General features: G+C 38.5%; 1 protein-coding gene across 2 annotated transcripts in view; it reads right to left on the reverse strand.

Annotated features, from left to right (window-relative positions):
* Positions 1-1,395: 1,395 nt before the first annotated feature.
* Positions 1,396-24,731, reverse strand: part of PEX7 (peroxisomal biogenesis factor 7) — a 50,493-nt gene continuing 27,157 nt past the window's right edge. The window contains exons 8-10 of one of the 2 annotated variants that reach the window (XM_032102088.1): positions 22,205-22,260; positions 15,779-15,878; positions 1,396-4,242 (exon numbers count right to left, since the gene is read on the reverse strand). In XM_032102088.1, the coding sequence (XP_031957979.1) occupies positions 4,174-4,242; positions 15,779-15,878; positions 22,205-22,260 (225 nt within the window). In that variant the 3' untranslated portion in view covers positions 1,396-4,173. The remainder of the gene's footprint in view (positions 4,243-15,778; positions 15,879-22,204; positions 22,261-24,731) is intronic. The other variant, XM_032102089.1, reaches the window with a different exon arrangement.

Raw genomic sequence — 24,731 nt, forward strand, 5'->3', positions numbered from 1 at the left:
AAAATTAAATCATTTTGTTAAGGGCATTCTCCAAATGCCTCTTTAACACTGACGAGCTTGGGACATCGACAACCTCTCCAGGAAGCCTGTTCCAGTGTTTGAATGCCTGCTTGGTAAAGAAATGTTTCCTAATGTCCAGTCTAAACCTCCTCTGGTGCATCTTCGAACCATTCCCATGCATCTTACCACTGAATCCCAAGGAGAAGAGATCAGCACTTCACTTTCTACTGTTTCCCAAGGAGGGCAAGTGGATAGGGATGACGTTGCCCCTCAGTCTGCTTTGTTCCAAACTAAACAAGCCCAAAGCCCTCAGCCTCTCCTCACAGGACATGCCTTCCAGCCCTTTCACCAGCTTTGAGGTATGCTTCTGGATGCATTCAAGGACCTTCACAGCCTTCTTACCTTGTGGAGCCCAGAACTGAATGGAGAACTCAAGGAGAGGCTGCACCAATACTCAGTTTGGAAAGTCAAGTGTTCAAGTACCAAATCCTATCTTTTGGAACTCACCTGTGCTGTAAGGGCAGCTTCTCTTGCAATATCTCTCATGGTACTCCTAATTTTAGTCTTGTCTATAGACAGGAAAGGGAGGTGGAGGGGAAGCTGTTGTCCCTTGCCAAACCACCCCTTTCTCAACATGGACCGAGGCCAGGTTCAGTACTAGTCTCCCACTGTCTCTCCAGCACTCCACAGTCAGAAAAAGTGTTCTGCTCTTCACTGGGGAGGAATTGAATAAAGTGACACGGAGCCATCATCAGAGGTGACACTGCAGTGCAGGTACTTCCCCCACACTGGCTGTTCATGTGTCCAGAGGGAACAGTGGCTGCTCAGTTCATATGTTGACTCTATTGAAGAGTTTTGGCCTGGCAGTGGGGCACAGATCATAGCAATGAATGGCTCTGTGGTTCCTTACCCTTATGAGATGATTATGACACCTTAACTCTCATCCTTTGATGGAAATTATGCTTAGTTCTGCATTTAACCTAGGTACAATGACACGGGTGAGAGGAAAAAAAAATCTGCAGCAAATTGGCGTCTTCCTAAGGGCATAGGTTTTTTATAATGGCTTCTTGGATGAAAATGGTGAAGATCTCCATAAAAAGTGTAATGGAAAATTTGCTTTAATTAGAGTCTAATGCAACCATGAGGTTTATCAGGGAAGAATTGTGCAGAGTTGTATCCATTCCCCATCCCATGACCCTGAGCACAGCTGAGCAGTACTACTGAAAGGCACAGTACACTCTGCTTACACAGCAAAATTTGAGGCCAGCCCTGTACTTGGCTAGAAGAAAGAGATCACTTCATCACTGACACATACTCTGCACAAGCAGACACAAAGAATAATTTAAAATAGCTTTCCTTTATGAAAATGAAGATCTGGTGGGACACACAGCTAGGAAAAGTTGCATAAAGTATGGTCTTTACTGGTACAGGGTAAAAATGTGACCATCACCCAGTATTCATACATGAAATAAACCATGATTATGATACTCTTCTTAGAAAATACTCGCAGTATCTTTCACTGCATTTACTTTTTGAACAACATTTCTTAACTGGGAAAGTGAACACAAGAGTATAGCCAAAGATATCATGTGCAATTAATTTAATAGCATTACAGAACAACAATCCACGCCTTTAGAACTTGATTAATCAGTATGTTTCTTGAACCAAACAGAAATCCAGACTTCAATAAAACAAAATCTTTCACAGGAGCAAGTTTGAAAGTAGAACACATTACATCTTTTAGATTGTTGTTGTTAACCATTTCACTAAACGAAAAAAAAAGATTGGAAGCTAGTATTTTGGTCATAAAATAAGATGTATTTCTTCAAAACAACTATAGCAAATATTCCCTGAGAATTAAGAATCAGCAACAACTATTGCCAAATTGTTTCTTTTGTTACAGTGCAGAAATATTACAGCACATTCTCATCATTTAAAGATCACACAGGAAGATTAAAGGCCACAGTTTTTATTTACTATGTGCATCTTCTGGATGTGCTCATCTTTCAAGAGAATTAAATCCGGATACAGCAACCCTCAGCACTGAAGCTAACCAGGACATGAGGGGAGAGAAGGCAGTTGAGGGAAGATTTAACCCATGTGCTGAGTGTGCAGGTTCAGAATTCCTAATTTTTCCCCCTGCGCTAGGTTTTCTAAACTTGCCCTTCCAACTGATAGGCTATGGCAGCATTCTGGAATATCCCACTCCCTGTGTCCCCCCAGAAATGGGCATATAAAATACACACCTGCCACCAAAATGTTCCACTTAGACAAGTAACTTGTAATCGAAGCAGAAGAGGGAGATAAAACAGGAGTGGAGGAACTATTGAAGTTGAAATAATCAATTTTAATGCCTAAAATTAGATTTCATGGCCCATGGTACTGCTGAAAGCTGCATGCAGCACAGCTTTATTCTACATTATTCCTCAGCACACAGAATTAAAGTGCAGTAAATGTTTGGGATTTGGTACAGCACACTGTCATAAAAAAAGATAAAATCTATTTTTTGTTATTAATGCAGCTCAAAAGGACATCAATCTGTGGGCAGTTTGCATTGACCACGAAAAATACAAGATCCTATTGGGATCCAAATTATCATGTTGTAGAAGAAAGTTTCTTCCTGTCCTGCCCTATACACCACATCAATATATGCATGTCTCCCTGTGGCAACATGTTAGTTCCCTGGCTCTTTCTCCAAGACAGAACAATCATTCTTTCCTTGCAGCTTGGAGGTCTTAGCTCAGCTGAATTCTTTCCTTCATTGCTTCAAAGCATCCAGCAGATCCAGCAGTGTCTGCTATTGGTTGATCTATGAGTGCTGCAACCTAGAAGGGTAGAGCATTTATTAACAGCAGACTATGAAAACCTGACCAGAGATCTGCAAAGACCCAACCTGCAAAGAGTCTTTCGATGGTAATGATAGTTGAGATGGGTTAACAGCAGAAGGGAGACAGCTTTAAGAAGGTAAAAAAAAAGGCTAGCAGGAAACCAGGAGAGAAGGCTAACATACACCAATGAGTGCTGCAGTACTATCACAGTTGGATCCTAAAACACTATTCAAAGGTGTCTGGAGAAACATAACAAGTGAACATCTCTAGTTGCCCCAGAAAACTTAGATGGAAGTACCAGCATGTGGGCTGAGGGGTCAAACTGGGAATGCAAAGTATTCAACATACCTAGAACATGTTGTGCATATTCTAGTAACTGCAATAGTTTGGCCATGGTGGCTGGATCTGCTACGTTTACATCACGCCATTAATCTGCATGTATATATGTTCAACTGGTCTGGACACCAGTTCTCACTTTGGCCAGGCTGTCAGAGGTCCAGAAACACTGGATATATGGCCACATTCCTCTTCTATTTCTTGGAAAAACTTTTTAAGTGAAAATAGAAGACAAGTCTAATAGAAGAGATGGTTGCCCTATCTCTAAATCTTGGGGATTGTGAACCAATTAGTTTTGTGTATATTTCATTTTTCCATAACCATTTTCTCTATTATCAGAGTGTCTTTCTACATAACTTCATCAACTGTTTTACTCAAAGAGCTCTAAAGGAAAAAGATATGAAAATAATCTTTAATATCTTTGTGAAGCGGCAATCAAAAAGGTCAAACATATTAGCTGGCTATTAACTATGACATTTACTGTCGATCAAGAGTATTCATCATATTGCAAAAGAAAATAATGCAACGTGACTCACAGCAAAACATATAAATGCATCCTGGTGATACAAACTTCAGTTGACATTACAGTACTTTACAGTAAAAAGCCTTTATTTTCTCTTCCTTTCCTTTCTTTTCTTTTCTACAGTGACATTACATCAAAATACACTGCCAGTTACTTTTAATCTTTATAAGGAACAAGAAGACTCAGGCCTCTGCTCTCATTATTAGCCAGACAGATCACAAACTCGTGTTGGTGACTCAACTCTGAAGACAGCACTGATATCTGCTACGCCACTCTTCAGCCATTGAGCAGCTGTGGAACATTTTGCTAGTTCAAGTACAGTAAACCAAGCCCAAAAGGCTCCACGTGTTCAAGTGCACAACACTCCATTCAAGCAGTTTTACTTATAAAGAGACACTGAGATTAGTGACACTGTTGACACTTTAGCACAAGTCTGGTTGTAGGGGAAGAGAGAAAGGTTCCTGATGTGTCAGATCATCTTCTCTTCTAAACAGGAACTGCCAGACATGATGGAGTATAGATCTTGACTAGTTCGTCCCAAGCACAGTCCACCACCTATAAAGCAAACAGAATCTATTTAGATCCTTCACAAGTGTCATTTTTACAAAAACCACAGGGAACTTAACACATATTGTGGATTTAATACCAGTTAGTACTCTGACAGTGCTTCAAAATTATGCAATAATGAAATTGGTTTTGGTTTGGTTTTTTTTAAACTTTACTGAGAAACATGAAAATTAACAACCTCCTATTTTTCATACTCCCCATGAGGGAAGCAGGGAAACCTTTGGGTTTCGCCTATTCAAAATAGGCAAAAGAATATAACTGAAAATTAAATTAAGGAAGGGGACACAGAAGTCCAGACCTCGTCATGTTTATTCTTTTTATAGAGTCTCAGGATCTTTTTACCATAATACCGAAACACTTCATGACCAGATCTGAACAACTTTCTTACACTTGCAGGTACAGAAATTTGTTATAGACATTTTCCTAACATCTAGTGCTGAGGAATGGAAAACCATAAACGTTGAACAAAATTATACAGGAGGTTTCCTGAAGAATTAAGCCAGAATTTCAGTCTCACACTTGATAAGCTACAAGATCACTGTCTATTGTTGAGAAGAGAGATGTGTATTTGCTGAGCATTGAGATCTGGGGGCTGTAGCGTTGCTTCAAGGACTACCTAGACCCCACTAGTCTGATAAGAAGTGGTGCCACTTGTGGCAAAGGCATATTATAAACACAGGGACTGATTCGAGTATAACTGAAACTTTTTTGAATTCAATGTCCCAAGCTCTATCCTAGATGAAGGCTTGAACTTTAAACCAGAAAACCAGAAGGTTAACCTAAGTCTAGAGTGTTAAAAGATTTTAACAAATAACAAGAATACAAGGAAAAAGACTACAGAATGCTTTAGGTTTGAAAATTAATTCAAAATGCCCTTTAGAGTCTGTAACAAAGTGAAAGGGTTAACCACACTGACAATTACTCAAGAAGATGACCTATCATATATATTCACAAAGTATTGTGGGAGGCAAGAACTAAGGCAAACAGAAGAAGATAGAGGAGAGCTAAAGAGAAAAAGCTGATGAGGTCCACAAATAAATGCCAGTAAATCTGGCTGAATCTATATTGCATTATCTTTACAATGTCATTTCCAGTTGGGATCACAAAAGATACAGTATTGGATCCTCTGCACAACAAGCTTCCTTCTGCTGCAGACTACAATTCCTGTTCTCTTCTAGAGCCAGAATGAACAGCTGCACACTAAAAATTTGGAAATCCAATGACAGTATTTGATTTCAGACTATAATTAGCCCATTTTGTGTTTACTATACTGCACTATTATTCATTTTTATTGCTTCCTTAGCTGGTTCTGCTTAGTTATTTGAAGTGCTTTCCATATACATCTAAATGGGTCAAAAAAACTCTTGACAATATGTCTGTCTATTCATACGACATAATAGAGCTTTCTGTAGCATAATGTTCTGCTGCATTGCAGTCTCCCAAATCATACCAAAAAGAAAATTTGCGTTTTCCACTAAATGCTGTGTAGAAACTGGCAATCACATAAACTTCAGGTTTTTTACTATTCTCCACAGCTATAGATCAGTGTTCTATAGGCAATACTTTCTACTTTTGTAAAGAAACAAGAAACAGAAATAACATTTGGAAAAAATCCCATGGGAATTCCCACCTGTTATCAATGTAATTAGCATCCCTGAAACCGCCTCTGAACAAATATAGTTATAGAACCATTTAATCTAGCAACACTAAAAATAAACAGGGGATATTAAAAGAGTTGAATAGGATCACTTGCGATAAGATGCCCAACTCACTGATTTAATGATACCACATGAAAGGAGAAAACATAGCCAGCCAACAAGAGGAAAACAAAAGCTACAGTAAGTAACAGTCAATCAAGTTCTCCTGTGCAGCAGGAAGTCTATAATGGAATACTGATATCAGAAACCATGATGAAAAATACACATGCAAAGTACAGCAAAGGGGTATCTATAGGAAACTGGGACACTGCAGCATGAAGAACATTAAAAAATGAAATAGCATTTCCATTTCTCCATACTTTCTCCAAAATACAGCCAAGACTGCCAGAGAAAGGGGGCAACTGTAAGCTAAGAGTGCAGGAGCCAGCATTCACTGATGGAGAGTGCCATGTGCCCCTTTGCAGTAGCTCAGAGATTGTCACGGCCTCAAATACAAACGACTAAGATGAATCTTAAGATAAAGAGAAGGACCTGTTCATGCAGCAACTGCATCAGTTTACAAAATGTCTTCTCCTTGCACTTTGCCTTTTATCTTGTGACCTGTCTTATACAGTGGTCTTATGACAGTTATGTGCCTTCCCCCAGAAGAGGGGAATGCGGGATATTGAATATAAATGCTTTAAAAGTATTTAGAAATGTCAGTTCTCATGTGACATATGACCATTTGTAATACATACTTTAAAGCTCTTTAGCCTTTTTTTAAATAAACTAAATGTTACTTAATTTAAATATTAAAACAGAAGTAGAAATTTTGTTGGGATGAGGGCTCATCCAGCACACCACAGCAAATAAATACAGCATACAAAAAAGTGTAAGATCCTCAAGTTTGTATCTTGATTAATGAGATGATGTTACTGACAGGTGGAGAAAATCCTCCTGTGGTGGGATGAAGACAAAGGAAAACTGAAAATGGACTCACGCTTTATTTGCATACCTGATAAAAGTCCCTGCCATTAGGAACATGAAGGGATGGAAGTTTGTCCTCCTGTAAAAATTGTCTGCTGTACTGGGGACAAATTTTACTCTGAGATTCAAACAAATCTCACTCATTTCAGTTTTTAGTGGGTGCGTGATTTTTTTTTTCTTTTTTTAACTGACATGCCAGTAGAATAGAGGATAGTTTATTTCAGTTGCGAAGAACTGTATAAATTGCAATATCCTTATAATATTGACTACTTTCCATGGCATATTTTTGTATGTCATGCAACTTCTGTTATCATTTATGAATACTCTTGTAACTGCATAATGCAGTTTTACCATAGCAACTTTTAACTATTAACTATGCAGAGAAAAGGAGAATAACTAGAGCCTAACTGTAAAACAAGAATGTTTTCTGTCGCACTGACTGGTAAACTACATCAAGAAATAACGCACATAGAAGAAGCATTCTAAGCCTGGTAATTTTCATTGCAACTAAAGCTACATGGAACAAAGGCAGTCTAACAAAATGACATTTATTACTTGCCTTTAATGCTTTTACTTCAGTAGCAAAGTTGTGGTACTAGCATACACACTAAAGGTACTATACTGTTACTACTGCAGAATAAGTATCATGCCAATTTATCTGCCAGCAAAGATACAAAAGCAAGCACAAGAAGTGGGGATCACTGTATTTCTCTTCAAGTAAAGCCAAAAAGCAAGCAAACAAACAAAAAACTGCAATAATCTAGAAAGCTAATTGCTTGACTAGAAAATCATAGTTCAACTCAACTAAAACATCTATCCTGTATTTTATTGAAATGTTTATCCTAGTCCCAGAGTGTAACAATGTTTTCCACCAACTGATTTAATACTGACATCCATTCACTTATCAGAGCCATTTCCATTGACTCACTAACTGATTTACTCCCTTGACAGGCCCTCTGTTTCCCATTCATCACAATCATTTTGCCTTGCAATAGACTTAGACCTTTTCCAGCACCCGAGGGCAATCCATTCAGTCTAGTGCAATTACCTGCATGACATTCTGCCTCTTTACTGTTCAGAAGAAGCAAGAGAACAAGAAAAAACTCCCAAGTTAGCTACTAACTTTTTTATTCAGTACTTGAAGGCACAATAAATCTGCAAGACCTAATCAAGATTAAATATATTCAAAAGAACAACTAAAAACTTATGAGTTCAATTACCCTTTATGAAAGGGTTTAACCATAACAAAGTACAGCCCTCTTTAGATTAGTATCTCCAGAACTATCTTGGTGCCACTGAGCTTCCAGAGTGCTCAGAATGAATCACATAATAATATATAAATGTGCCTGAGAGAGACTCATTTCTCAGCTTCTCCCCATCCCATTTTCAAATGAGACCTGTCTTTTTTTTTCTGTAGAAGAGACAGTAGAAAAAATATTCAGTTCTTGACTCCCATTAGTTGTGTGTCCCTTCCTCTTTTAGTTTCTTATCTTATGTGTCTCCTCAAAGAGAATTTAATGGTCTATTTATATCATCATTACATATTTTTGAGGGATCCTGAACATCCTCTAAGCATGTGGGATGGAGATTAAGTGAAGATAAAGCAAGCTCTCAGGTTTGCTAGTCATCAGATTATTTTCACAGGTGAACATTGAAACTAACTGGTCAAGTGCATAATGGATTATGCATGAGTTTAAATTCATTCAATACCTATTTTCTTCTAGAAAATGTAGACCACTTCTGTGGCCTGTTTGGTTAGCAGTTGCCAGAGTGAACTGCACGATGCAACCTTTACACAGGAGTGGAAGTTTTATCTGCAAATAAAACTTTCTATTTTCAATTTGCAGCAACACCAATATTATTTTAAATCTACTTTCAAAAAAAACCCACCTTGATTTAATTATTATTTCCAGTAAAGACACTGGAAATAATGAAACAAACCCCAGAGCAGAACTTCTTATAAAGATCTAGGTTCAAACTAGAGTTATCAGAAACAGATGTTCCAAATACTGCTTAAAAAATTCATTTCTTTCTTAAGGAAAAAAAAAGGTAAAAGACTTCAGGGGTATTATTTTTCATATTGCAAAGATATGTCACAAAGAACTGACCTAAGAAGCAGAGAGCTGTCTCAACATTTGTTCTGTTGCTCTGACATGGGCAATGGGAAGATGACTTGGAAGTCATGCCACACATTTCTAAATGCAAGTCTTCCAAGTGTGCATTTCAGTAAAATAAGTTGTAAGTTGTAAAGGAAACAGAGATGTGAGTTGCAGGTTAGAGAAAAGTCCTTTAAATCTCCACAGATTTTCTACCAATTCCTCCGTCCTCTAAAAATTAGGAGAAAGACATCACCTCGGTCTTTCAAGAACTGGCTTAATTGGTAAGTCAATTTTAAGTTCTGTACAAGATACACTGGAACTGCAAAATGCCTTTCTGTGCTGATACTGACCTTGGTGACCCCAAATGCAGTCAATTTACAGCAGTGAAAACTGTGTTTTCCAGTGACCCTATCCAATCTTCCATCCTTCAGCTCAGAGTGAAGTTCCTTCCTTTTGGGATGTAATCACGAACAACCATAAGCCAAACAGTAACAGCTGCAAAATCCTGTTGTCTTACTATGAGCTTCACTAGGGCAATTCACTGAGACTTCTCAAACATTTATTGGTCATGCAGGAGAGAAACATATTCCACTACACTGACTAAAAGATAGGGCTCACAGAAGTAGCAAGTATTCGTAAGCCACTGCACCAAATACAGTGCACAAGCAACACATTTACTGAGTAAGAAACTACTGCCTCCCACCCTTCCCAGTACTTCAGTATCAAAATTGATTTTCCTCTCCATACACTAGCAGCTTTTACAGAACTGTGATGCCTGACAGAAACCTTTCCAAACACCAAGACACTTTTGCTGATAATGCAAAGAGTGACCATTACTCATGAGTGGCTAGCTTTGACTTACACAGTGAAAGTTTAATTTTCACAGTTTGGGAAAGACATACCGGAAGCACCAGTAAGAAATATCACCTTCTTTTAGCCCCTCCAACTCAATAAGGTGTTCAGATTGGTTTAACACTTGCAGCTGGTGAAATCTGGTATTTTCTGGAAAAAATGCACTCTGGAATTAGGTAAGTAGGTTCTTTTTATCTCAAAGAATCAAAGAAACTGCGTAACTTTAGTAGCATCCTAGAGAAGGAGCATAAGGAGACACTAAAGTGAAGTACAAATAGTGTTATAATTATAGCAGTGGGATAGCCACAACAGCTGGGTGGAAGCTATCAGGTCCTTGTAATTAAGTGTAACAGAGAAGAGCAAGCCATCAAAAGAAAAAAGCAGAGAAAGTCTTTTTTTCTGTACATTTCCACAAGATGTAACTAACTCCACTTTTATATGGAACAATCAACATTCCTGGGCCTCTTGAGTGTCCGCAATTAATTTAAATGAACAGCAAAATACATAGCCAAACAGCCTTACTAAAGACACCATCTGCATTTACATTTGGCTATACTGGTTAAGCCAATTTCTGCAGCCCCTCCTGTCCCTTCTGCTTCGTGTGTTGGCACAGCTAATGGAGCACACTGCAAAAGCTGCACAAAGAAAACAAGGAGCAGAACAAACCTGCACACCAAAACTTGACAATGAACAAAAATTACTCCATAAAGCTGGAGGAATTTAGAACTAGATTTCAAGTTCCCTTCAGGGCATGAAGCTCAAGTGTACACAGTTTGGCTACGGCCTCCCTCCTACTAGCAAGACATTACAGCCTTTAAAATTTTAGTGATGCAGGATACCATCGGTTTCACCTGATCAACAGGCTGATGCAGGCATTCCCTCTCAGCTCAAACTACCCCTGGCCAGGTACAAGGAAGGAGAAGACTGCGGTTCAGCACAACATGATGGTGACACACCACAGCTTTAGAAAGCAGAGAGTGGAGGTTCAGGAAAGCCGAATCACAAGGCCAAGTGTAACAGAGAGCACAAGAGCCACGGGTACCACACTGGTACCATCACTGTCTCCATTATATGGGGTGTTGTGTGTGTCATGGTTTAATCCCCACCAGCGACTGAGTACCATGCTGCTGCTCACTCACCCCGACCCCATCAGGTGGGATGGGAAGGAGAATTGGGAAAAAAAGGAGGTGCAGCCAGAGGATTAGAGGAAAAAAAACAAACCAAACCAACCAACCAAACAAAAAAACCCTCCCCAAACTTGTTGACAGAAATAGCAATTTACACAGACCCATATGTAATGTAATTATGATTCAAACACACACAATCACAATAGAAGCAAATCCTAAGTGATCACTATTTGTGCTGTACACAAGTTATTCTAAAACCTAGACTTCAGCATGCACTCAGATAACAGATGATTTTAAACTAGAGAACTGACACTAGGTTCATACTCATTTGGAGCTGAACATTTCCAAAGGGAGCACCTCAGCACTGTCCACTGTGGAGTCCTGTTCTGATCCAGCACGTCACAGGTGTCTACATGTGCTTTTCACATACCAAGGGCTCTCAGCCACTACACCACTTGCCATCAGTCCCATTGAAAGTCACATACCCTTGCAGTTTAGGAATGCCATTGTTCATAGCACAGAAGTGTAAGAGAAATTGAAAGATTTCTCTCTTGTTCCCATTAGATACTTAATCCTGCTCTCAGCAGCACAACAGAAAGCCTGAATCAATGCAAAACAGTAATTTATACATTCCACTGGCTGCTTTACATAGTTCAGAAGAGATGCGAGATGTAGCTAAAAAAGATTTTCAGACGAAATTCAGAGCATCAGATTTTTTTACATTTGTGGTAGGCAAAATAGTTTTAGAACTGCAACAGAAAGGGCTGGGTATCTTTTTGTCCACGATTTAAAGAAATTCATGATATATGTGTATTTTCTATTCTTTATATACTTATGGAAATAATTTCAGAATCAAGACAAGAAGGGAATGTTTGCAGGATCTGTACTTTTTATCTGTGTCATTAATGGATTGCCTAACGATATTTAAAATTAATTCATGACTCCCATATGGCATTCAACCTACAACAGAAGAAAAAGGCTGTTTTTAAATAAAGCTGCAGAAGTAATATCAAAGGAAGTTACCTACAGCATGTAAACATGCATGTAAACACAGCAAAATCCCAGGAAGAGATGTCTTAAAGGAGTATTACATTTTTATTCATTAGAACATTCACAGTAAATATCAGGAGAGCAGTAAGAAATCCAGTGAGCTACAGAGCACAACTCCACTATGTGGTCTAGCATCACGAGCCCCAAGCAAGGAATACTTTATAGCTGATTACCAATTTTAATCCCTACATACATCCTATGTTTATCTAGTGTGTATACAAGGAAGCAAAGTTTAGTTGTTTTTCTTATCCCTAAACTTTGGAAAGAACTACCTGGTTTAAAAAACTGCATACTCTTAATTTGGCTGACAGGGTAAACAGATTTGGTCAGTTCTTAATATTACACATCATCACAAATTTAAAAGATTTTTGGTGCTTACAGTCTTGTCACTGTTCTCATGTGTGCCCAGGCTACTTTGGCTGAAAGCTGGAGTTGGTTGTATTTTCTCCTGGAAAACATGCCTGGCAAACTCTCACATCAGCACTTGCAGTTTAACAGAGAAATACCCTGAATATAATGATGATCATTTCTGTTAATGCTTTGCACTGAAAAATACACATTTTTCTATGCACCTGAAAGTTTGTTTGTTGTCTCAAACTTCTATGAACCTAGCACTAACATTATGGTGGGGAAAAAAACCTCAAAGCAAACATCTGATTTTTAAAATTCAAAGCTTTCAAAAAACACCTACTTTACATAGAGGCAGATAATCCAAAATAGATACTAGAATATTTAATTAAGCACGAAGGAGGCTTTTTTTCATCTAGCAAATACTAGTGGGTCTCTTCACATTCCTTATGATCAGATTTCTCTCCACATGTTGCCTCCCTTAATACAAGAACCAGCCTGTCTGCATGTACCTACTCTCTGCCTGTGGGTTCTGTGCAAAGCTCAGTCAGCTCCACAGGAATGTCTTGTAATTCCTAGATTACTAGCTACTTAATCACAGTATCTATTCTGAACACTTTCAGTAGTGCAGATAATTTTTTCCTTGACATGTAAAAAATACTTCAAAAATGCTGAAGTTCATTGTGCAAAGCCAAAGAAAACATAGTCTGTCTAGACAACAAAAAATATCATTAAGAATGAAAGCAAAGGTTAATGACCAGAATGGTACTTAATTTGAGTATAAATGAATAGCTTGTCCATTATAAGTAAAATACCCTGCATTCTCCCTGGATCCTTCTCTTTCTCCCTCGAGGAAAGAAGCAGTTCAAATCTCAAGTCGTAACTCCTTATAAAGCACACAGTGAAAATCACAAATAATGTAAATACATGAAGAAAACAAATAATGGAGCTCATCATCAGATTGATAAAGAACAGACATAAAGGCAACCTACATGTTGGGAACAGCAGCATAAAATTTAAGCAAATAATCTGTGTTGGATGGATGCAGAAGCCAGGGAAAGACTCCAAGGGCTCATACTGGAAGCAACTATTCAGCAGGTGTTCATAGAATCATAGAATGGTTTCGGCTGGAAGGGACCTTAAAGATTATCTAGTTCTAACCCCCCTGACATGCACCCAGACACCTTTCACTAGACGAGGTTATCCAAAGTCCCTTTCAGCCTGGCCTTGAATGCTTCCATCCACAACTCTGGGAAAGCTGTTCCAGTGTCTCATCACCCTCACAGTAAAGAATTTTTTCCTTATACCTACCTAACTCAATGATCTCTCAGTTTGAAGCCATTACCCCTTGTCCTATCACTACATGTCCTTGTAAAAAGTTCCCCTTCAGCTCTCTTGGGAGGATCCCTTTAGGTACTGGAAGGCTGCTACAAGGTCTCCCTGGAGCCTTGTCTTCTCCAGGCTGAACAATCCCAACTCTCTCAGCCTGTCTTTATATGAGAGATTCTTCAGCCCTCTGATCATCTTCATGGCCTTTCTCTGGACTCATTCCAACACATCCATGTCCTAGTCAGAGCTGATCAAAGTACTCAAGGTGGTGTTTCATGGGTCTTCCTTTGAAAATGGGGGTTATGTTTCCCTTGTGTTCACTCTTTAACTTAGTGAGAGTTTAATTTTATCACAGGTTTTTAAACTTCTTTTAAAAAAAACAACACTCACATTTTGCATTGCTGTGATATCCAACCCTCACAATACATTAAATCAACTCAATGGAAAAAACCAGAGGAATATCAAAGCTGTTGCAAATGCCAAACTTCTGTCTGGAACGCACATTGGCACACAGTAAATATGGATATGTACCCTAGATTTACAGATTCGTGCACTAAGTCCAACATCAGACTTGTAGAATTTCTGTGTGGAAAAAAAGATACCTGAATGCACAAATGTCCTAATGTTGATGGGTATGCACACCATCATTTTCCTTTTTTTCAATATACAAGTGCATGTGCAGCATGCACATGAATTTTCTTTCAATTCATTATCTACCATGAAGCAATGGGCTTATACTCAAAGTAATCACATTCTCAATACAAAATGAAAGAAAAAAATCTTCTCTCTTCATTCAGATCAAATGCAAAACCCCTATCAGCTTCATGGAAAGCTGAGCTGGGCTCAGCACGTGCACTGCTGTGGGACTGAAGCCCTAAATGCTACGCTATGCTTGCTGCTCCCTCTGGACCCAGAGCAGACAAAATCATATCTGTGCAATCACTTGGGATGAAGTTTCCAACCCCAGCAACTGGCCTTTATGTATTCTTGCCTTGCACTGATAAAAAACAATCTGAACCTTGAAAGCTTTTTTTCAGCCTTACAAATTCCCCTATGTGGTTCCCAGCACGACCTTGCGAGCAGTTATTGCAGCACCACTGAAGCAACAGAATTTAAGGAAAAACCAACCAGGCAGAAAACCCATCAAGCTATCATTTGGCTGGAATGGTTCCACATGAAGTAAGCTAAGTATTTTGCCAAACTTACACCTTTCTCCTGTGTCCTTTTACCAGCAGAAATTGCAATGGTTTTAATTTGCTTTGTCCAAACAGAATTGGAATGCAGATGTTACAATTTTTATCTGGGGTAAAAAATTCATTTTATTGTGAATTTGAGAAGAATCTAGATACAAATTATATCTCTGGCACATTAAATAGTGCATTAGGACCAGTTAATACAATTACAGTAATTTTTGTGTGAAAACTAAAGGCTTTCTCATGTTAAAGCAAATAATTAACTTCAGTTTTTCAGAGTTTCTTGTTTGAAAAAAACACTTCGTATTACAAAAAAATTTAAAAATCCTCTGTTTACAAAATAAAAACAACTGTAGCAACAGAAGGAGAGGGGAATCCTTACAGAACTAGTACATAAATAAGTGCCACTGATAAAACAGGTTCTACTTATTCACATGAATAGCTGAGGGGTTTAAATTTCAGCCACAGATTAAGCCTCCCCTAGTCCTCCAAACAGTATGCCAAACCAGGTATAGGCATCATGTGTGACACTACCAATATTTAACTTGACAACTTAAGCAGATGGAAGAAAGCGCTGGATCTCAGCTTAGCATTCTAGACTCTTCTCCACTACTCTTCCTTCCAAAACAAAAGACTTCATTTTCCCAGAGCTCACTGTGGCTTTCAGTTATCTAATTTTACAATCTTGTCTGTCCCGCCCTCCTGTCCTACCCAGTGCAAGGAACTGCTTTACAAATAAAAATGGACCTGAAATGAGGTTTATTTAATAAGCATTCAGCCAGATTCACTTCCAGAAGCTTACTGCAATAGGGTGACTTATTCAGGGTCTGAGTCCTGCAGCCCAGCCATGACCACAGTAGCTGTAACAGGCAAGTGAAAAGTAAATTCATTCCAGCTCTTACCTGACCACGGTTGTGGAGACTTAAATCCAGACCACATGTAAATTCAGTATGATGCTCAACTGTTTCCAGCAAAGGATTAGTCTTGGAAAAGTCCCAGAATCTATAGAGAGATAAAGGAGGGAGAGAAAGAGAAGAAAAAAAAAAAATCAAACAAACCACAGTTAAAGTAATTGAAAGGCCATTTCAAAAATATAATGCAAGATATTGACAAATCTGTCGCTGCCAGGGTATTTACAAAAGCAAACTCATCTACTTAGGAAACATAACAAATCATACTCCTGCAAAGCCATCTGCTGATTTGCATAAATTAAACCCCACTGGGCAAAGTCATCTTTGTGTCCTGTTGCAGAAACTGAGATCAAAGTTGGCACCAAGGAGCAGTCGTCGGGACATTATTAAAAGAGAATAAAAAATGTAGGCTAGAATACTCTTGCTATATTTCTTGATGGCTGGGGAATTTTATCCCTGAAAGATATTAGCACAATTTATGATTTTTCTCTGGTTTTGGTATCATTAACTATGTGGTCTTTATTTAAATAAAAGTTACACATTCATTTAGAGATCTCAGTCATGCACATTCTCAAATTTGAGACTGTGTTCCTGGAAAACAGAATTTAATATTATAATTTAGTAACAAATTTGTACTACATAGATCAGCTACATTACACAGTTAATTCCACTAGTCCATATTTTTAAAGCAATTTTTGTTTTGAGCCTCGATTGATAAAAAATACTTAGAAAATAACAATTCTGAGGTCCTCTACTTCTCCCAGCTACTGTCCCAATAGATGCAGTGTCCATTCATGCAATTAACAGCAAGTATGAGAGACGTAAGAGTAGTTAGGATTAAAATATAGGTAAAAGACACCTCAGTCATGAAAAAAACAATTCAAACCCAGAATCTTCAGAGGGTAACACCCCATATGATGGCACAAAACAAAGGTTTGTTCCTCTTTCTTGTGTTGTATATACTGCTGAGAAAAGTCCACAGGCTGCACAGCACAGCACATTTTGTGGGCTGTCAGGTGTAATCAAATTTTCTACAGCCCAGATTTTCACACAGGGGTCAATTATACGCTTTACTACTTCTGTAACAATCACAGAGGTCTCTTTGCCTTGCTCTTATTGGGAAAAGTGATAATACTTAACAAGAACAGCTCGTTATCAGACCAACTACACTGGAAGTACTGTAAGTTCAAACCAATTCAGGTAAAATAGCAAACACTGGAGTTAGCAGGGTCAGTTTGTTTAATATGTAGATGTTATTTTCCTCATAAACAAGGAGAGTGGTATCAGCACAATGGCTATGCCATAGCAACAATCCTCTTAATTTTTTCCTAGTACCTGAGATCTAAAATAAACAACCTATTTTGCAGGACAGAGGAGCAAAAGACCATCTCAGCATTTTCATCCTCCTACATTTGTTTATAAGAAGGTAAGGAAACAAATTTTGCTGGTTTTAAGTAATAGTGTTAACCTTCCTTACCACATTAGCTCTCTACTAGTTCTTGAAAGACAGATGCTCATAACCGAAAACTAAAGAAGATAACTTTAGATCTACATGAATAAAAACTTTAAAAAGACTTTCTGACCAATTTTAAAAACAGTAGGATGATATGGTGGTTGCATGAAGTCATGCTGTAAAAAGTCAGAACCAGTTTAGAGGTTAAGAGTACTGCAACTTAGTTAGAGTTCAACAGACTGACTGGAAGCTTTGGTATCTTTTTTAAATATATAAATAAGTACTAGTGAAAGCTCAAAAAAATGTTCAGTCTCAGGACTGAGAACCATTAATTAATTAATTATGATTAATTAATGATGTTAAGTAAAAAATTAATGATGGTTCTCATAACAACTTTGCAATCCAAAGTGAGAAACACTGTCTATAGCACAGCTTCCAAAACCACCATGGTGACAACACTGTTTTCTTCAGAGTCAATTTCCATCACATTCTGCAGACTGAGAGGGCAATGCAATTTTTCTAAGAAACTGTTTACCACAGCAGGATGGCTATACAGCAAAGCGAAGATGCATTCACAGCACAAATAGGTGTGCTTCCATTACTTTAGTTGTAAGTGTATCTACAAAATTAGCAGCATGAACTAAAAAATGGCCCAGACAACCACATAGGCTTTTACGGTCCCTTACAGGTTGGTACAGCCTGTACAATCACAGGTGTGTCACTTAGAACTTCTACTTTTACCCATATCATGTATGAAGCCACAACTTCAGTCACATCTGCACTGATCACAGACACCCCAAAACCTATATGAGTGCATTTTCTTAAACTTTTTAACACTGGAATTGTTAAAAGTATAACTTTTCCCTCATTTCTCTACAGTTTGTTTTACATGTATCTGACATGCAATTCATAAGCTGCACATATATTGCAAGTGGACTGCTTATTCTAAATGAGACATTATGAGAAGAGAAAAAGCCTGTTATGCTATAGATTTTGTACTTTGTACCACCCATAGCAGTGTCACGAAGATCTGTGCTCCCCCACCAAAACACTTTCACCAACCCAAATATAGTTTGTCCTGCATATGTCCTGCCTTGTCCTCACCCCCACTGTACCCTCACCAAATGCCCCTGCACCTTCCCCACTGGCTGGGAAAAAAGAGGCAGCAAGTATCATTTCAGGTTCCAGTGTCTGTACAATGCACTGCAGCAGCCTGTTGCTGCATGATGAGGAGCTGGCAGATCAGTAAGAAGATTAGACAGGTGGTGAATTCATGCTACGTCTCTTACCTTCCTTAAGGCAGTACTTGGGGTTTCCCTCTCTTGCATGCTCATGCGTTTCCCTTAAATTTGTAGAAGCTTAGTAAATTTAGACTACAAGTTTCCTGTCAAATCTAGTTAAGTTTTCAATAGGTTCAAAAGTTACTTCAGGAAACAATTGTGTGAAAAAGCATGTATGGAAGCACGAAGAACAACTCCTCAAGTCTGTGTCCTTCTGGGTAAGAAAAATATATTTATGATAAATATTTATTCATGAAAACTTTACCACTGCTCTTAGGTTACTAGATGCCTTCATACATAGTGTTTTTAGGTGGGCGTGAATCAGCTGTTTAGAGGCTGCTTTCCATAAAAGCCCACTCAACAACGACTAATGCTAGCTTTCACACACAACCACAGCAGGCAAAAGTCACAGTAGCATGTGGATGTAGAAAGGCAAGAACCTTTCAAGAGCAACAAAGAACTCAGTGCTAGTTTACTGCATGTGTATCACACAATTCACCACCCTGCTCCTAGTCTCTAATTCCTGTGCTGACTTGTAAAAGCTCTTCCTGCAAACTAGAAACACCACTGTCAGAGTAGAGCTTAGTGTTGGGCTACAACAAGTAGTTGGATACAGGCCAATCAGGGCAACGATGTTACTTCAGGCATTAACTGGGAACATCTGTTTCCACACTAATATTCTGAAGAGATTATTTCATTACAGTTCCAGTGAAGTATCAACGTTATGAAGCAACTTGGGTATAGAAGGGCATTTGCCATTTGGGGAAAATAAGAAAAAAAGAGAGTAAATGAGCAAACACCCACCTTTTCACCTTGAAGAAAAAAAAGAGAAAAAGAATACAAGGATAATAAGAATAACTAACTGAAGTGAAACCCAGTTTATTTTATGATCAGCCCTATTCTGTAAGATTTCTTTGTGATCTAAGTTACTGAACTTAGTGATAAGAGCGCTGGAGATAGTGGTTTATTTTAGAGTGTGTTGCAGAGATGATGTCCAGTATAGTACAACTTTTAACAAAAATTGCCTTTTTGCCTTAGGGACAAGCTTCTGTGAATATGATTCAAGATCTGGCCTGATACCAGCCTAATGAAGCTCTACAATTTATCAGATCTTCTGTTTAGATTTTGGTGAGCACCATCTGTGACTAATGCACCAAGATTTCTTCTTTATAGAGTCCAAAAATACAAAATGGTGATTCCAGGAAAGATGACACTGATGTTCTTCCAAACTGAATTCTGACAGAGATAACGTTTAAGAATATGCATGCAGACCTAAAGCAGTTCTGGAAATGTTACAGTACTTTGTGTATTTCCATTTTAATGATTCATTTGTGTTCAATCTGCTCTTTAATTAGCCTACATTTTTTCTGAGCTCTTCCAAAGAGTAAGGAAATGGTATAGAAAATTTGTCTGAACAAAGCATTTACCGGAAAGGGATTAAATCAAAATCATTACATCCAGGTATGTAAAAACTCAAGTTCGAATCAACATCCTTTTTTTCTCAGCTCCCAGTATGAAGCTGGCATGTGAACTAGGTTTCTTTTCAGTAGCTTGACTACAGTGCTCACATTCAATCGTTATACTATTTGCAAAGGATGAAGCTAAGTGTTGTTAACTTTGTTTTCAACCTACTACTTTTTCTTTTAGATATCCAGTTGTGATTATGTGCCAAACTAGCTGTACTACCTGAAACAAACAAAGCCCCTGTCTCTTACATGGCAGTTTGGTAATCTGAGCTAAGATTTGTAGCTGTTTGGTTGAACTATAAACCAGTGAACCATAAAGCTTCTGTAACATTTAAGATTACAGAGTGCTGACAGTAAAGAATTGCTCCAAAACTATGCTCTGTTCTGTTACCTACTATAAACTAATCCTTGCAGGTAATTCTGAGCTTCAAACAGACACACTGAAGAATATAAAGGAACAATATCATAACTAAACTGCTATTAAAATAACACTGCAATGAATCTGTTTTTAAAGGACTGCCATACCATGCTATTCTCTGAACCAAAAACCCCCTATCAAACGGGGCTAAAAAGTCACAGGCCTTGAGCAGATTCAACAAGATCCATAATTAATGTCATGTGCTGGAATCCCAACTTCTCCTCCAGCTTTTATGTATTTATCAAGGACTTTTACGTTTAAATTTAAATGTATGTGTATGTGTGTATATACTCATGTCCACACATCCACGTGTGTGTGGTGCACATGCATGTGCATACATGACAGGATGTCTGCATGTATGTGCATGTGGAGTGTATGGTGCATCCAGTAAAATGACAGTACAGGATATGTGATGGAGGTACAACATACTCTTTAAGAGGTGTTCCCAAATTCTTATGGTAACAGTTTTCCTCCATTATACAGAATATTTTGCTTGTGACACCTTTTCCAAAGACTTCCACCTGGCCTTCTCTGTTGTTTGTTCACTCGTAACAAACCGAACAGTTTTAGAAAACTGTCAAAAATCTTTATTTCATCTCTTCAATTCTGCTAGTCCTAGTCATGACAAGTAAATATTTGGACAGAAAAATAATGCCTAGGGTGAATTTTGTGAAGAAGTCCTCAAGCTCTGCATTTATAGACACAACACTTTGTGACCTAGTAGCTCTCTCCATCTTTACTGACAATTTCCACATACAAAAATGTCAGAGCTGAAACTGCACTAGATTTCAGTACTGCATGAAGCACATTAGAGCCAAACCTGAAGGATATATAGACAGTGCCAAAAAGGGGAAGAGCATGACAACACAATCAAGTCACTCCAATGCTTACTGGGTTAACTTCATAATGCAACTTTATATGATGTTATGGCAGAAGACTGGATAGATTTATGATTTAGCAACACATACAGGCACTGAGAATTAGCAAGATTTCCCTTTGGAAACAGAACCTCTCTAGGTCTGGTGTCAGACCAATTAGGACACAACCAGAAGTGATATTTACTTGAGATGATTTGGACAAGTGGGATAACTTTGCAGTCATTTATAGAGGCAAGAGGGCTTCTCTCATTTCTTGATGTACTGCCTACTACATTCAGTCCATGTAGAAAATTAAAATGTAGATGAAAGAATGTGATTGAGGTATTCAGAAATACTTCACAGTGCTTTGACTTATGACATTTTCTATCTTGGAGAAATCCCAGTATCAAATCAAACTTCTTTAGGATTTCCAATTAGCTTTAAAACAACTGTACTGTAAGACCCTCAGCAGTATCAGATATACTGAGCAGCCAGGGGAACTTGCAGAAATACTGTCTAAAGAGCTTCAGCATGCACACTGCGGAACACTACTGAAGCTTTCTCAGACACTGGTAGGACAAAAACTATGTTCATAAAACGTCTAAACAAAAATGTGTCACAGAAACATATGAGTTCACCTAACTATATTAATTTAAGAGGGTATTACCTTCTTATCAGACATTATCACAGCTGGATACAACTATGTTCAGTAGAGTGATGTGAAAAGGATTGCAGAAAGCATTTGACACAGCAGATATTGCTCAGCAGAGTGACTGAGCTGGTCTTTAAGTGAAGGGCCCATGCATTTTCAACATAGCTTATGAAGCATCTGACAGCAACATTAACTGAAATCCAGTACGTCCACTCTGGAACTGTTTTCTACTGCAAGCCACATTAAACAGATCATCCTTCTGTTTTTATCCAGTTAGAGAAAATACTGTACCTTACAGTAAAATCATAGGAGCAAGAGGCCAATATGGTTGCATGGAATGGTGAAAACTGCAAGAAAACAAAACAACTTTCAAAGTTAAAACTTTGTGAACATATATAGACTTACTGTAAGTAGCAAGTTATCGAAGTTTAACTATTTTAATGGTCTTTGTTGGTACCACATCATGCCGCAATAAAACAGACTATATCGATATATTTCTCCCCCATGCTTCTAATTACAAGGAATCATAGAATTAATAATCAGAAGGAATGTTCTATGGGATCCTGGTTTGCTTAGATTTCATTACAGCAGTGCCAAATAACTCTGCTGTAAAGTTAAGAAGTTCTGGAACAGTCACATAAACAGTCATTCAATTCTGCTTTTGGCTAACAGGCTGAGTTTCATCTCATTATATAAATCAAGTTTCAAAACAGCTATGTGACCAGTTAATTATTTTCAGAGAGACAAAATCTGTGCCGTACTGCAGAGAACATAAGATATATTGCCATCATCAATTCTATATCCTACCATTTTGAAATTATTTATACAAATGGGAAAATTGGAGACAAGTGGAAAAACTGAAGGCAATATAACATCATTTCATGATTTCCCCCTCTCCTACGGGGCATTTTACAGGACAGACTCTTCCATGGACTCTTGCAGACTGGTCTAAGAACTGCAGCAAGAAGGATGCAGTTACACAAAAATTGGTCATCTCAGCTCTAGCTTTTTGGCAACACTCAGTTTCCAAATATTTTAAAATCTGTATTTTTCAGCAGGAAATACAACAAGCCACTGACACAACCTGAGTTTGAAATGCAGGTCCCCCACACCATGGTTCATCGGTAAGTCTTCCTGCAAGACTTCTAATATCATTCACAGCAACTATGAAGTCAAAAGTTAAGTCTGGGCTATTGCCACAACTGCCCAAGTTGCCAAGAGAGCAGTGTATGTTGATGGCTGCTGAAATCTGCTGACAGAGTTCTCTTTACTATAGCAGAATTGAGGGATGTGCATGCTGGAACTTGAACCTCTTCAGATTTCCTGCAATTTTTTCTGAGGGAAAAAAAGCCCAAAACAAAATGGGTTCTGCAGCTCAGAAAAATGAATACTAGAGGGGAAGAAGTCTGATGGGCAACAAAAAACAATGGTACACTTTCCATAAGCCCCCTTTGCATGTCCACATAGTTTAAGATAAAGCAAAACCATCCTGCCAAAGCTTTGTCATTAACCTTAAGTATCCTAGAAACTTATCCAAGAAAACTCTATCAAAATACTTAGCAGAGTGCTACACATGCAAGTTGAAAAAAACTCGCATGTCTTTCTTTTACAAAAGAAAATTCTGTTCCATTTAGCTGTAAGATACTACAGTTTTATCACCTGAACAGCTGTATACAGGCAGAAGATACCACCATATCATCCATCCTGACCTCCAACAGATCATTTATCCAAATACCTTCACAGGTAAACTAAAAAACCGTAACTATGTTTCAGTGTAAGATATTGAAGCCAGCTAAGAATGTGAGGATCAAATGCACAACATGAAAATCTCCTGAAAAGGACTCCAGATGACCTCATGTGCTGATAATGCTCTGCACTGCAGTGAAAGACCATAAGAAATCTGCAGGAATCCTGACAGTATTGTTTGTATTGGGTAGAATTCCTTGCTAGTCTCAGATCTGACAGTCAACACGAGCCCTGAACGAGTGAGCAGAATACAAAAGACAGGCAACCCAAGAGTGTGATTTCATGGTTGGTTTAAGCTAATTTCAGAGTGCACTGCTCCAAAATTTGTGGCTTCCAGTTTCTTTTCCACTTCAAATTGTGTGCTCCTGCCCCCCTCCTTGTGTCAAGGCTTGCAATTGTGTGGTTGAGCAACAAACTGAAACAGCTTAGTGATCCAGACAGAAACTAGTCACTTTTAGGGACAGGGTTTTCAGTCAGAGCCATCAGCTGCAGCTTTATAATCATCCTGTCGGCATGCAGGGGAAGGAATATCAGTAGGGGCAGCTGCCTCTATTGAGGCAGCATCCAGGTCTCTCTCTCAATTCAGTGTGACTGGTGAGTGATACCACCCAAGTGTAGATATGCTGCATCACCTCGAAGTGCTGGTCCACACTGTCATATCTGATGTTCTCAGGGACCATGTCTGTCTTGAAACACAAGCAGTGAAAGCCTGGTAAGATGGAATAGAAGTCATGTACTCTCAGATACGTCTCCTTTGCACATGGATGCATCTTCGGCTATGAAAAATATTTCACAGAACCGAATTAGAGAACGGTCAGGCAGGAGTTAAATTAGAAAAAAAGACTCAGCATCAACCACCAGTGGGGAGAGCACGCAGAGGTAGCTGGGATAAGGAGGAGCAGGAGCTTCTCAGGTTGTCTGACCACGAACAGGATTTCAGGATTTGTGATACAGAACTACTACTTGAGTCACACCCTTTTATGAAAATTTACAACTAAGCACAATAACTTCTAAATACGTTAGAAACACATCAAGGCCATGTGAAGCAAAATACCAACCCAGGATAACCTTT

The sequence above is a fragment of the Corvus moneduloides genome, chromosome 3 (assembly GCF_009650955.1).
Source record: "Corvus moneduloides isolate bCorMon1 chromosome 3, bCorMon1.pri, whole genome shotgun sequence".
Lineage (NCBI taxonomy): Eukaryota > Metazoa > Chordata > Aves > Passeriformes > Corvidae > Corvus > Corvus moneduloides.